Consider the following 15,363-nt stretch of genomic DNA (forward strand, 5'->3'; position numbering starts at 1 on the left):
CTTTAGGTTTGGTGGCTCCTGTGCCATGCGTGGGACAGGTTGCCATGATTCTGCTTGTATGCACGCTATAGCCATCTCCTTTTGGAATTTTTGCACCATTTACCCCTCCAGCCACACTTGAGAGGCCTTTTCTCCTCCAGGATTTACAGACATCTCTCTCTGACTTAATTAGCACATTTCAACACTCCAGTAGGGAAACAAGACAGTACCTAATTTCAAAAACCTGCTTCTGTTATGTTTCTGCTCAAGTATCCTCTCTTTTCCATGGAGTTTGGGATTTTAGAAATAAAAGCCAAGATGATCAGCATGCTATTTCTGCTATGCCCTGCCGGGCTCTTCCACTGGCCAGTGAACATGGGTCTGCTACCCACTTGAATGCAGAAGGGAAAACGTGAAATAAAGGAAGAAAAGGAAAAAAATGAACAGGAAAAGATTAACATCTCAAAGTATCCTGCCACATTTGAAAGATGTGAGAGTTGAATTCATGGGAAAGGTTCTGCTGGGAAAAAGGAGTTGTTCTTGAAAATGGGGTCTGTGCTGTTGCAGAGACTGTTGAACCTAGGTCCACAGAATGCTCTGATGTCATCACTGAGGTTAGAGAATTCTGCTGTAGGCCTGGCAACCTTTGAAACTTAACAGCCCTGGTGAGCACTAGGCAGTACTGCTTGTTCACTAAGTGGTCCAAGTTGTTCAGCCATTTAGGAGACTTGACTATTTTTATTTGTATTGAATCATTTCAACGGATTTCCCAAAAGCCAAGAAGGGCCAACCTGTAGGGAAGAGGAGGAGTTGGACGTGAGGCATCTTCTAAGGGAATCTTCCAGTTGGTACGATGAGACGGCGACAAAAGAGGAAACATCTGGAAAGTGAAGAGTCCCAGGAAACTGCCGAGAAGGGAGGAGGTATGTGGGGGGCAACTTGTCTGGGGCACATGGGTTTCTGCCAAACTGAGCCTTCTCTAGGAAGGGGGGGACTGAGAACGCGTCACCTGTGAAGCAGGGTGCGAGAGACCTTGTCTCACTGATGCTGCCGTATCCACGTGGAGGGTCCCTGTGGTGTGAGACGGCACAGAACGGCCAGGTGCCCCTGGGAGATGGGAGGTCAGCTCCGCTGGTCTGAGGACCCTCTCCTGGGGCTGCCGGGCCTGGAGCTTTGTCGGACTCACAGCAGGCTGCATCCTGCTTGCACAGACCTAGAGGTGCAGCTTTTCTCAGTCCCCGAGTTCTCTCTTATTCTCTTTGATCTTCCCCTGGGGTCATGAGGTGGGGGGTGTGAAGGATGCAAGGATGCTGAGAGAGACCCATGAGCTGCTTGGCCCCTTTTGCCAAAGTGGAAAGAGAAGCCCCATGAGTTGAAGGCCTTGTTGAAAAGTATCTTGAGAAGTGGAATGCAGTTCGAAAGGAGATTGTTTGTCTAGGGATGGTGTCATTGAAGGCAAGGAGGTTTTATTCCTTCGACAGGAAGAATTTCCCAAAGGAGATCAAGGGAAGGGAAGGGCTTTCCAGAGACTGAGCCCGCATGGGCGGGGGTGAGAGATGTCCTCAGGGTCCTGCGGGGAGCTCTGAGAGCCACGGGCCACCTGGTGCCTGCGTGCCTTAAACGTAGGCGAGTAGCTTGCCCTGGGAGAGGGGTGGTCACGTGAGGAAGTGGGGCAGAGTGGAGCCTACCCCAGACTTCCAGCTGGAGGCCTCTGCCCCAGATTAGAGCCCAGTAGCTCCTACCAGGCCTAGGGTCCTGGAGACTAGGATGGGCCCTGGGAGTGGAGGTCTAGACAGCAGGCAGATTTTCAGGCAGTGGCTGGGACAGGCTGGGGAAGGCAATGACTGCCCCTGTCTCACCATTCAGAATATTTTTCTCTATGTTCCAGTGTGTGTGTGTGTGAGTGTGAGTGTGTGTGTGTGTGTGTGTGTGTGTGTGTGGTAGTGGAGAGAAGAGCGGGATGAATGGGGGTAGAGTGCTCATCAGATATAAAGTCTGCATGGTAAAGTTCTTGTCACCCTGCCTGGACCTGGGTGACACTCGGTGTATGTAAGAGTTTGTACAGAATTCTTGTTAGGGGTGTTTTATGAGACAGTATCTCATACACCCATGTACACTCTGATACAGCAAATATATCACACACCCCACATATAACTTCCTTATTAAACCACACACAGCACATGTAGGTATATACACGCATCACTCCTGTACTACGTTCTCATACAACCCACCTGTGTCACAATCCTCTCCTCCAACACCAAACGCTGGAGATGAGATATGTATATAGACACACACACTATATATATATGACACACACTATATATATATATGTATCTCCTCAACTCTCGCAAACACAGCTAACTTCAGCTATCTCTAAATACCTCTGTAAGAACCAGTCACGTGTCATACACACACACCACACTTCTAACACATTCTTTAGTGATGCCAGACCCGCTTTGTACAAACCACAGTAAAGCACAGTCTCACTAACCCATGTCAGGGTTGCCAGATAAAATATGGGCTATCCAGTTAAATTTGAATTCCAGATAAACAACAAGTAATTTTTCAGTATGAGTATGTCCCAAATGTTGCATGGGCCATACTTACACGAAAAATAAGTAAGACCAAATACTGCATGGGAATACTTACACTACAAAATTATTCTGGGTTTATCTGAAATTGAAATTTAACCGGGTGCCCTGCATTTTTGTTTGCTAAGTCTGGCAACCCTTATATACTTACCGCCAGCTGATGTGTTATATATTGATTGTATTGTTGTTTAGTGTTTGTCTTCCTCTACTAGAATGTGCAGCCTTACCAGAGACTAGAACAATGGAAGAGTGCCGGATACATAGGAGTAGCTGCTTACTGAACCTTGGTGAATGAATGAATGAACACACACCATAAATACAAGCCACACCGTGTGATGAGGAAAAGTTACATGTCCCAGAATTCCTGACTTGTGAACAGAAATCATGCACACAGAGGCCACAGATACAGATACACACATCTGCACTGTGCTCCCCATGCCAACCCCACACTTACCACAGACTTAAGTGATACACATCACTCACTCTTCACACATACTCACAGTCACCACCTAGGCCCACATTACCCACAAGACATTGACAGAATAAGTATTGATTTTAATTAAATACTGGAGTATCCACTGGGAACCACGCTCTCAACTGTGTGTATTCACTGCACCTGACACGTGTCAGACAGTCAGTAAATATTTGTGGCCAGAGGATTGAGGAACCCACCCTGAGCCTTTCATTCCTCCCTCAGGAATCTCGAAGTCACAAGAGGATCCCGCTCGGCTTGGATCCCCTGTGGTGGCCCAAGGCTGCAGCCCAGGGGCAGGGGAGGTCTCCTCTGCCTCTGAATACTTCTCCTGTGCTTCTTCTCCACGCAAGCTCATCCGCGGTGGTAAGGGCGCGGGGCTCCTCAGGTGAGGGGCTGCTTGGCTGGGAGGCAGGAGGCACACAGATCCCAGGGAGGCTGAGAGGAAACCCAGGGTCATCAGAGGCGCTAAGGGCTCTGTGGAGGAGCCTGAGCAGGATGGCTGAGCTGTACGAGGGCGTGGATCTCAGCTGAGTCTGGGGGCGTGTGAATCCTGGTACCACCATGGTGGGGAAGTTAAGGAGCAGGGGCCGGAAAGGTCTGGGCTTGAGGTGGAGGGCAGAGGGACCAGATTAAGCATCTTCAGAGGAAAATGTAGGGTTTGCCTTTGCCTTTGCTTCCAGAGAAGGACAGAGTCCTTCATCATAGACCTCCAGCCTGAGAGCAGGACCATCCAGCTGAGGTCCACCCAGCTCACACATACATCCGCTCTCCAGGCACAGCCATTCTCAGTGCACACATAAACCCCAAGCACGTGATCCACAGTGCTCCTCTCCTACACCCCCATTCCACAAGTAATGCACCACCGATATTCCCAAACTCACACTCCTCGTAGTACACGCATCCTCCCACATCCCTCACATACCACAGCCCTCACCACCATACTCCACACCCCTGTATACAGACACCGCTCCAGTATCCCCCCCACACGCAGATGAAAAGCCCACAGATGACACCAGATACACCACTCCATCCTACGGCCAACAGACACCAAGCTCATGACACAGCTACGTCATGCAAATGTCCCTCTCTCATCTACCACACCTGCTCCCTCAGCTTCCAGCATGGCCCACGCATGTTATTATGTTTTTAATTTCCTTTCCCAGGAATCTGGAGATTACATCAAGACACTCCCCAGCCTAGAGCACCCCTAGCCCGGGTTCAGGAAGAAGGGGAGACCGCTCCCCCACCACAGTGTGTCGCCTTCTCATCCCCTTCATTCAGTAAGACCTCTCTGTATACAAACAAAGAGGAAAGAGGCATGAAAATATACTACATGCGGGTGAAAACGATCAAGGGTGTAGCTGTCTCCTGGGAGACAGAGAAACCCTTGGGGTTGCTAGAAAAGCGGCTGAGGATAGAAGAAGTGACCCTTCCTGAGGATGTGCGGGTAGGTTCTCCCCGCTCTGCTGTGTCCACCAGAAACCGCCTGTTTGACAGTGAGCCCACTGGGGAGGAGAAAGAGTGTGAGGAAAGGGCAGAGCCATACAGCCCATCAGGGTCAGCTGCAGTCCAGGAGAGACCCAGGGCCAAGACACCGGACTGGCTGGTGACCATGGAGGCCGGCTTCAGGTGCATGGCCTGCTGCCGGGTGTTCCCCACCTTGGAGATCCTCCGGCAGCACGTGCGGTACGGCGTCCAGGAGGGCTTCAGCTGCCATGTCTTTCATCTCACCATGGCCCAGATGATGGGCAATGTGGAATCCGAGAGCACCACCGAGGAGGAGGTGGAGGAGGAGGAGAGGAGGAGGAGAAGCAAGGAGCAAAGGAGAATGAGGAGGAGCAGCCCACGGGGGAAGACCTCAGCCCGAGGAGACCGTGGAGCCAATGTCCAGGCTGCGTGTTACATTCTCCGAAGGACAGGAAGTGAGCAGGGGCTGGGGCTGCGGAGGGAGCTGTACCTTCTCCGAGCCAGTCCCATCTCTCCACCCCAGACTCATGCTTCCATAAGGGAGAGTTGGGGGCTTTAGCATCTCAGGGGGAACTGAAGGGGAGATAACCGGCTCCCGTGCTTCTGGCCCAGTCATGTAATAATAAAGTCATGACTGTAAGTGGGAATTGATCCTGAGCTTTTCAGCTTCCACAGGAAATTCTCTTTAGCTAAGAAGTGTTTTTCTCTCTTTTGATTTCCACACAGCAACTGAGATTCATGGGACAAGATCCTAGAAGACGGTGTGGCCTTCTGTTGGAAGAGGTAAGGCTTGAGGCTGGCACAGTCTTCTGAGCCTATGTCACGAGGGCCCCGAGGAGTGTAAGGGAAGGGGCCGCAGAGATGTGCTGGTTTATCTAATGGCTCTGCAGTTGCATCAACTTGGGACACACCCAGCACTTCCAAAGGAATTGACCTCTGTTGACTTAAACAAGAATGTGGAGCGTTTTGACTAGGAGTTTTCTCAGGGTCTGCATGATGGACCTCAGGTCTAAGAGGACGTACTGCCAGCAGCTCCTTCTCGGCAGAGAGAGCCAGGGGTGGTTTGAAGAGAGGACAGGGGGCCTCGCAGGAGCAGAAGTTTGAGGTCTGAGAGCCTGTGGCCTGAGCTGAGATCTCACCCTGACCAGTGTACCTAGCCTTCTGGGACAAAGGGAAATGTGAAAGGGAGTCAGGTGGAAATGAGGTCCCCCGAGATATGGAAATGTTCCAGAAGCTTCGTTGTGCGGTAGTTGATCTGGAGCCAAGCTCACTGTGGTGTGTGTGGCTCTGAGCTTTAAGGCAGCGCTGGAGGGTAACCCCGACCAGCAGAGCTTATAGTGCTTCTTGTCTCTTCCTGTTCTGCCTCATTTGTTTTATCCCTTCCAGGGAGAAGAAAGGACCCTCGGGATAGTAGTAGCAGACAGAGTGCCAGTGGTCTGAAGGAGGATGAAGGGCCCAGCACTCAGTCTAACATCATATGACAGTCTAAATATCATAGGCAATAAAGGGCATTTTCCAAACCTTTCCTGGATGTTTCATTTAATTACATTTATCTATCTATGCATCTATCTATCAGTCATCTACATCTGTATCTTTCAGGGTAAGCTTTCACATAAGCACTAGGGACGTCCACCAGCATTTTCCAGAAGGAGGCCTGGAAATTGCTGGGGACTTCTCACAAATAGGGAATGGCCACAACCCTTGCCACACAGACTATGTGCGTGGCCCTCCTGACTTACTCCCACTCACTCTGTGAATTGCCCGAGGTCTGAGATGGGGGTGCTGGCTGGAGGCAATGATCACGTGCAGGCTGGATCTCCTCCAGATTCTGATTCTCTTCCTGGGCATGTCGTTCTCAAGCACAGTTTCCATGTCCCTGGCCACACTGATCTCTCTCCTTCAGTCCTTCCCTCCCTCCCTCTCCTGCCTCCTAGTGCAGAGAATACTTTTTACATTTGAGATGAGATTTATTTTTTGTTCACAGAATTCTCACCTGTTCTACTGTGGCCTCCGTTTTTAACATTCCAAAGCTGAGAAGTTTCTTTTTTTCTCCCTTATTTCTGCTGAGTCTTTACCTTCCTAATGCAGTGAACTCAGAGTGCCTAGCTGACTGGATGGGGGAAAAAATCCAGGGAGCAAAGAGAAACAATAAAAAATATATCAGTTAATTTTTCATAGTGTTATCCAACTATATATTTTTAAAAATTAGGAATAATATTAGGAATATTCTCTTTATAAAAAAACTGAATTATTGGGCTTCCCTGGTGGCGCAGTGGTTAAGAATCTGCCTGCAAATGCAGGGGACATGGGTTCGAGCCCTGGTCTGGGAAGATCCCACATGCCGCAGAGCAACTAAGCCCGTGCACCACAGCTACTGAGCCTGCGCTCTAGAACCCCCATGCCAAAACTACTGAGCCCCCGTGCCACAACTACTGAAGCCTGCATGCCTAGAGCTTGTGCTCTGCAACAAGAGAAGCCACTGCAATGGGAAGCCCGTGCACCACAGTGAAGAGTAGCCCCCGCTCACTGCAACTAGAGAATGCCCGCTAGCAGCAACAAAGACCCAAAGCAGCCAAAAATCAATAAATTAATTAAAAAAAACAATTATGTTAAAGGGTACAATGTATAAAAGTACAATAAAATTCTCCCTTCATAACCCCCCAACCCCACTGTCAAGACTATTTCCTTTTGTAGAGATTATTGATCACTAGCTGTCTGATTTCAAGACTTTTGGTCCATGAATTTACATATGTAGGTGCTTTATATGTGATTTATAGCTTTATAGAGATTTTTTATTTATAAATTATATCATACCATATCTATTCTAAAATTAACATTTTGATTGGAGATATTTTGATGTCTTTAATATAGAGATTTAGTATAAATCTTTGCTGTAGGTCTATCCCAGTTTTTAGGCCAATGTTATTTATTTACTTCTAGTGACAAATCATAATATAATTATTCCCCTATTGATGGACATTTCGAGAAAGATACTCTTTTTCTCCTGCAATTGCCTTGTGACTTTACCTGTTAACCAGATTGTATTTCTTCTAAGTATTTTTGATTTATAAATTGTATCATACCATATCTATTCTAAAATTAACATTTTGATTGGAGATCTTTTAATGTCTTTTAGATAGAGATTTAATATTAATATTTTAAATAGTCTCCCGTTTCCCTGTGGATTATTGACATTTTAAACTCTGCACTTCAATTTTCCCTCAATACCTGTAATTTTGTCATGGCTATTTCTCTACTTAAAGATGAGTAACTCTATGATTGATTTCTTCATTTTTTCCCATCTCTTTCCAAGGTACTGAGTTTGATTGTGTCTTATGAATTAGTGAAAAATGCTAGTCCTTGAGTCAGGACATTGGGCCCTTTACCAAGTAACTCAACCTATGTGGGCTTCAGCTTCTGTATGCGTGATCAAGAGGCTTGGACTAGCTGACTTTTCAAATGCTGTGTTTCTTTGATTCACTCTCACTTTCTGATCTGCTACTTAAGAAGAGGGTCTATTCTCATAAAGTAAGAACAGTCTTTTTTTAATCCTTGGGTCGGGCAGAGTTTAATTGGTCATACTCAGTTTGTTAGTTATATTTACTTTTATATATGCTTAACTCTAAATAATTTATATAGGTCTTGTGACTTTTTTTTTTTTTTTTAAATTGCTGACACAGCAAGAGGCTTTATTGGGAAGGAGCGCCCGGGCGGAGAGCAGCAGGGTTAGGGAACCCAGGCGGACTGCTCTGCCACGTGCCTCGCAGTCTCGGGCTTCACGGTAACGGGGTTAGTTTCCGGGTTGCCTCCGGCCCATCACCTCGCTTGGCCTGTAGTCGGCCTCAGGGTCCTTCCGGGTGGCGCGCGCATCTCTCAACCAAGATGGATTCCAGTGCGAAGGGCTCTGCGAGGTTGGTCGTCTCCGCCGTCTTCTGGTCCCTCCCGAGTCCTGCTGGTTAGTTTTCCTCGGCAGCACCGAGTTCCGTGTCGGGACCTCCTGTTGTGAGACGCCTCAGGCAAGTGGTCATCGTCGTGCCGGGCCGAGGCGGGCGGTTTCGTTCCCTCACAGAATTACACGCAGCTTTTCGAGGACGGGGCTGCAAAGGGGAGGAGAAATGGGGCAACAGCTGGGAGGGAAGTGGGCTAGGAGAGGGTCGTTGTCCTTTAAAGAGAAGAAATAAGGCCATGTTTGTGTGGCGGTGGAAGGTTGCAGTGAAGAGGGGAGAGTTGCTGGTGTGTTAAGCACTGAGAGAGGAGATGGGGACCCGGGCCGGAGGTCCCTCTCCGGTACCAGAGGGAGAGGGGACTGAGGCAGAGCGCAGAGGAGGGGGCGGGAGAGGGGCTGTGGGCTTCCCTCCAGTGGCTTCTGCCTCCTCTGTGCAGTAAAAGCTGGTCACCAGTAAGAGGCAGGGAAGGGGCAGGAGCTGGCGGTTTGAGGGCTGGTAGGACCGGAAAAGGCAGAAAACCCTGGAACAAGGGCAGGACTGAGGTGGGGTCATGACTGCCGCTTTGGGCAGGAGAGAAACTCCACACAGAAATGCGTACACCTGCTGCCTTTCCTCCAGCCACGGGCAGGACGCTCAAAGGGAGGAATATGCTGGTGTCTTGGCTGCTGGGGAATAGGGTCTCACAAGGGAAAATATCAAGAGCAGAGAGTAAAGCTAGAGCCAGACATTATTCCTCTTAAGCTGTCTGTAGTCAGATAGAAGTAGCCTGCCGTCTACCAGTCAGTCCATCAGTCAGTCAGTCAACAAACACTCATCTTACAGACACCTGCTAAGCTCCAGGCACTGAGCGGTTGCTGGGGATATTAAACTACTGTCTTTCTTACTAGACTAACTGTTATTTAATGTGGCTGGAGCTCCGTCAGTGAGGACACTCTGGAGAGGGAGCGAGTCTTTCCGCCCAAGGGGAGAGGGCAGAGGAGGATCCCCACCAAGAGCTGCCCACGCTGCTCTCCTGGTTGGACCCTCTCTGTTCCTTGAACACACCTCATGCTGTTCCCTCTGCCCAGGGCCCTCTGCCCTGGCTCTTTGCATGGCTGATGCCTTCGTTATCTCTCACGTCTTATCTCAAAACCCTCTAGGCCTCTACCTTGAGCACCTTTGGACTCTGCCTGGAAGGCTCCTCCCCCACTCACCTGTGGCTTCCTCCCGTGTGTCTGTTCTTCTTTTCCACCTCAGCCTTACTGAGGTCTAGTTGACAAATAAAATCGTAAGATACTTAAAGCATACGTGCTGATTTGATATACGTATACATTGTGGAATGATTCCCCCAGTGAGTTAATTACCATATCCATCACCTCACATATTTACCTTTTCTGTGTGTGGGAGAACATTTAAGCTCTACTCTCAGCAAATTTCAATTACACTATACAGTGCTATTAACTAGAGTCACCACGTTTTACATCAGATCCTCAAGCCTTATTCATCTCATAGATGAAAATTTATACCCTTTTACTTTTACCAACCTCTCCCTATTTCCCCCACCACCAGCCACTGGCAACCACTTTTCTACTCTCGGTTTCTATGAGTTTGCCTTTCTTTTTTTTTTTTTTTTTTTCACACAGGCACACTGTACTTTCTTTTTACAAGAGATAAATAGACTGACACCAAGCATTGTAAATGGATGACCACAACAAAAGCAACAATGATTGCAGTTACCAAACACGAAACACACTCATACTATGTCATAATATTGACATTCAGTCCAGTAATCCTCCACTGTAACAGCTCCTTTACTTTGCAGTGAAAATTGATTTCTATATTCTTTGCCTCTGAGTCCTTGTGGGATTTTTTTTTTTTAATTTCAAGCAGAAAATCACAAAAATTATAATCATCCTCATCAGTTCACTCAGTCCGATGTAATTAATTTTCTTTTTCATCTTGATCTTTTGTTAACACTTTTATGAGTTCATCAGTTTTTCATTAGAGTTCTGAAAATGCTTATTCATTCAGTTCAGCAGTACAGTCAGTTACCAGAAACCTGTACTTGTCAGAGTCTTTTCTATGAATTCCTTGGAGATGAAACCCTTTTATAGGAACATATTTGCAAAAGCATCAGAGTACACCCAGAACTGTCTGTAACTGATAAAAGACTTAAAAAGGACCATGGTTAAAGATTTGATGAAAGTTCATAATAGTGCAAATGACAAGGAAATTTAGTTTTTTCTGAGATATACGTTTTAAAGTAATAACTAGAATTATGAATTATGACATTATACCAGAACATACAAGATTTTAAGAAATTTCACATAATGTCTGAAACATTTATATTAACATATTTCCATACAGTTAACCCCATGAAAGTTTAGTATTAGTTGTTTTGTTTGTTTGTTTGTTTATACTGCAGGTTCTTATTAGTCATCAATTTTATACAAATCAGTGTATACATGTCAATCCCAATCGCCCAATTCAGCACACCACCATCCCCACCCCACCGCAGTTTTCCCCCCTTGGTGTCCATATGTCTGTTCTCTACATCTGTGTCTCAACTTCTGCCCTGCAAAGCGGCTCATCTGTACCATTTTTCTAGGTTCCACATACATGCGTTAATATACGATATGTGCTTTTCTCTTTCTGACTTACTTCACTCTGTATGACAGTCTCTAGATCCTTCCATGTCTCAACAAATGACTCAACTTCGTTCCTTTTTATGGGTGAGTAATATTCCATTGTATATATGTACCACATCTTCTGTATCCATTCATCTGTCGATGGGCATCTGGGTTGCTTCCATGACCTGGCTATTGTAAATAGTGCTGCAATGAACATTGGGGTGCATGCGTCTTCTTGTTTTGTTTTGTTTTGTTTTGTTTAAAAAAATCTTTATTTAAGTATCATTGCCTTAGAATGGTGTGTTAGCTTCTGCTTTATAACAAAGTGAATCAGTTATACATATACAATATGTTCCCATATCTCTTCCCTCTTGCATCTCCCTCCCTCCCACCCTCCCCATCCCACCCCTCTAGGTGGTCACAAAGCACCGAGCTGATCTCCCTGTGCTATGCGGCTGCTTCCCACTAGCTATCTATTTTACATTTGGTAGTGTATATATGTCCATGACACTCCCGCACCCTGTCACATCTCACCCCACCCGCTCCCCATATCCTCAAGTCCATTGTCTAGTAGGTCTGTGTCTTTATTCCCGTCTTGCCATTAGCTTCTTCATGGCCTTTTTTTTTCCCCCTTAGATTCCGTATATATGTATTAGCATACTGTATTTGTTTTTCTCTTTCTGACTTACTTCACTCTGTATGACAGACTCTAACTCCATCCACCTCATTACAAATACCTCCATTTCATTTCTGTTTATGGCTGAGTAATATTCCATTGTATATATGTGCCACATCTTCTTTATCCATTCATCTGTCGATGGGCATCTGGGTTGCTTCCAAGACCTGGCTATTGTAAATAGTGCTGCAATGACCATTGGGGTGCCTGCGTCTTTTTGAATTACGGTTTTCTCTGGGTATATGCCCAGTAGTGGGATTGCCGGGTCATATGGTAATTCTATTTTTAGTTTTTTAAGGAACCTCCATATTGTTCTCCATAGTGGCTGTATCAATTTACATTCCCACCAACAGTGCAAGAGGGTTCCCTTTTCTCCACACCCTCTCCAGCGTTTGTTGTTTGTAGATTTTCTGATGATGCCCATTCTAACTGGTGTGAGGTGATACCTCATTGTAGTTTTGATTTGCATTTCTCTAATAATTAGTGATGTTGAGCATCTTTTCATGTGCTTCTTGGCCATCTGTATGTGTTCTTTGGAGAAATGTCTATTTAGGTCTTCTGCCCATTTTTGGATTGGGTTGTTTGTTTCTTTAATATTGAGCTGCATGAGCTGTTTATATATTTTGGAGATTAATCCTTTGTCCATTGGTTCGTTTGCAAATATTTTCTCCCATTCTGAGGGTTGTCTTTTCGTCTTGTTTATGGTTTCCTTTGCTGTGCAAAAGCTTTGAAGTTTCGTTAGGTCCCATTTGTTTATTTTTGTTTGTATTTCCATTACTCTAGGAGGTGGATCAAAAAAGATCTTGCTGTGATTTATGTCAAAGAGTGTTCTTCCTATGTTTTCCTCTAAGAGTTTTATAGTGTCCGGTCTTACATTTAGGTCTCGAATCCATTTTGAGTTCATTTTTGTGTATGGTGTTAGGGAGTGTTGTAATTTCATTCTTTTACATGTAGTTGTCCAGTTTTCCCAGCACCACTTATTGAAGAGACTGTCTTTTCTCCATTGTATATCTTTGCCTCGTTTGTTATAGATTAGTTGACCATAGGTGCATGGGTTTATCTCTGGGCTTTCTATCTTGTTCCATTGATCTGTGTTCCTGTTTTTGTGCCAGTACCATATTGTCTTGATTACTGTAGCTTTGTAGTATAGTCTGAAGTCAGGGAGTCTGATTCCTCCAGCTCTGTTTTTTTCCCTCAAGACTGCTTTGGCTATTTGGGGTCTTTTGTGTCTCCATACAAATTTTAAGATGATTTGTTCTAGTTCCATAAAAAATGCCATTGGTAATTTGATAGGGATTGCATTGAATGTGTAGATTGCTTTGGGCAGTATAGTCATTTTCACAATATTGATTCTTCCAATCCAAGAACATGGTATATCTCTCCACCTGTTGGTATCATCTTTAATTTCTTTCATCAGTGTCTTATAGTTTTCTGCATACAGGTCTTTTGTCTCCCTAGGTAGGTTTATTCCTAGGTATTTTATTCTTTTGGTTGCAATGGTAAATGGGAGTGTTTCCATAATTTCTTTTTCAGATTTTTCATCATTAGTGTATAGGAATGCAAGAGATTTCTGTGCATTAATTTTGTATCCTGCAACTTTACCAAATTCATTGATTAGCTCTAGTAGTTTTCTGGTGGCATCTTTAGGATTCCCTATGTATAATATCATGTCATCTGCAAACAGTGACAGTTTTACTTCTTCTTTTCCAATTTGTATTCCTTTATTTCTTTTTCTTCTCTGATTGACGTGGCTAGGACTTCCAAAACTATGTTGAATAATAGTGGTGAGAGTGGACATCCTCGTCTCGTTCCTGATCTTAGAGGAAACGCTTCCAGTTTTTCACCGTGGAGAATGATGTTTGCCGTGGGTTTGTCGTATATGGCCTTTATTATGTTGAGGTAGGTTCCCTCTATGCCCACTTTCTGGAGAGTTTTTATCATAAATGGGTGTTCAATTTTGTCAAAGCTTTTTCTGCATCTATTGAGATGATCATATGGTTTTTATTCTTTAATTTGTTACTATGGTGTATCACATTGATTGATTTGCATATATTGAAGAATCCCTGCATCCCTGGGAGAAATCCCACTTGATCGTGGTGTATGATCCTTTTAATGTGTTGTTGGATTCTGTTTGCTAGTATTTTGTTGAGGATTTTTGCATCTATATTCATCAGTGATATTGGTCTGTCATTTTCTTTTTTTGTAGTATCTTTGTCTGGTTTTGGTATCAGGGTGATGGTGGCCTCATAGAATGAGTTTGGGAGTGTTCCTTCCTCTGCAAATTTTTGGAAGAGTTTGAGAAGGATGGGTGTTAGCTCTTCTCTAAATGTCTGATAGAATTCACCTGTGAAGCCATCTGGTCCTGGACTTTTGTTTGTTGGAAGATTTTTAATCACAGTTTCAGTTTCCTTACTTGTGATTGGTCTGTTCATATTTTCTGTTTCTTCCTGGTTCAGTCTTGGAAGGTTATAGCTTTCTAGGAATTTGTCCATTTCTTCCAGGTTGTTCATTTGATTGGCATAGAGTTGCTTGTAGTAGTCTCTTAGGATGCTTTGTATTTCTGTGGTGTCTGTTGTAACTTCTCCTTTTTCATTTCTAATTTTATTGATTTGAGTCCTCTCCCTCTTTTTCTTGATGAGTCTGGCTAATGGCTTATCAATGTTGTTTATCTTCTCAAAGAACCAGCTTTTAGTTTTATTGATCTTGGTATTGTTTTCTTTGTTTCTATTTCATTTATTTCCGCTCTGATCTTTATGATTTCTTTCTTTCTGCTAACTTTGGGTTTTGTTTGTTCTTCTTTCTCTAGTTTCTTTAGGTGTAAGGTTAGATTGTTTACTTGAGATTTGTCTTGTTTCTTGATGTAGGCTTGTATAGCTGTAAACTTCCCTCTTAAAACTGCCTTTGCTGCATCCCATAGGTTTTGGATCGTCGTGTTTTCATTGTCATTTGTCTCTAGGTATTTTTTTATTTCCTGTTTGATTTCTTCAGTGATCTCTTGGTTATTTAGTAACGTATTGTTTAGCCTCCATGTGTTTGTGTTTTTTACGGTTTTTTTCCCTGTAATTCATTTCTAATCTCATAGCGTTGTGGTCAGAAAAGATGCTTGATATGATTTCAATTTTCTTAAATTTACTGAGGCTTGATTTGTGACCCAAGATGTGATCTATCCTGGAGAATGTTCCGTGCGCACTTGAGAAGAAAGTGTCATCTGCTGTTTTTGGATGGAGTGTCCTATAAATATCAATGAAATCTATCTGGTCTATTGTGTCATTTAAAGCTTCTGTTTCCTTATTTATTTTCATTATGGATGATCTGTCCATTGGTGTAAGTGAGGTGTTAAAGTCCCCCACTCTTATTGTGTTACTGTCGATTTCCTCTTTTATAGCTGTTAGCAGTTGCCTTATGTATTGAGGTGCTCCTATGTTGGATGCATATATATTTATAATTGTTATATCTTCTTCTTGGATCGATCCCTTGATCATTATGTAGTGTCCTTCCTTGTCTCTTGTAACCTTCTTTATTTTAAAGTCTATTTTATCTGATATGAGTATAGCTACTGCAGCTTTCTTTTGATTTCCATTTGCATGGAATATCTTTTTCCATCCCCTCACTTTCAGTC

At 44.5% G+C, this 15,363-nt stretch overlaps 1 protein-coding gene across 1 annotated transcript; it reads left to right on the forward strand.

The window, feature by feature from the left end:
• Positions 1 to 103: 103 nt before the first annotated feature.
• On the forward strand, positions 104 to 5,260 carry LOC130706526 (protein FAM170A-like). The gene is given in 5 exon segments (XM_057539079.1): positions 104 to 902; positions 3,268 to 3,408; positions 4,209 to 4,838; positions 4,841 to 4,967; positions 5,239 to 5,260. Coding segments are annotated over 5 exon segments (975 nt in total). The 5' UTR covers positions 104 to 832; the 3' UTR covers positions 5,246 to 5,260.
• Positions 5,261 to 15,363: the final 10,103 nt, after the last annotated feature.

Source organism: Balaenoptera acutorostrata, chromosome 2, assembly GCF_949987535.1.
Source record: "Balaenoptera acutorostrata chromosome 2, mBalAcu1.1, whole genome shotgun sequence".
Taxonomy (NCBI): Eukaryota; Metazoa; Chordata; class Mammalia; order Artiodactyla; family Balaenopteridae; genus Balaenoptera; species Balaenoptera acutorostrata.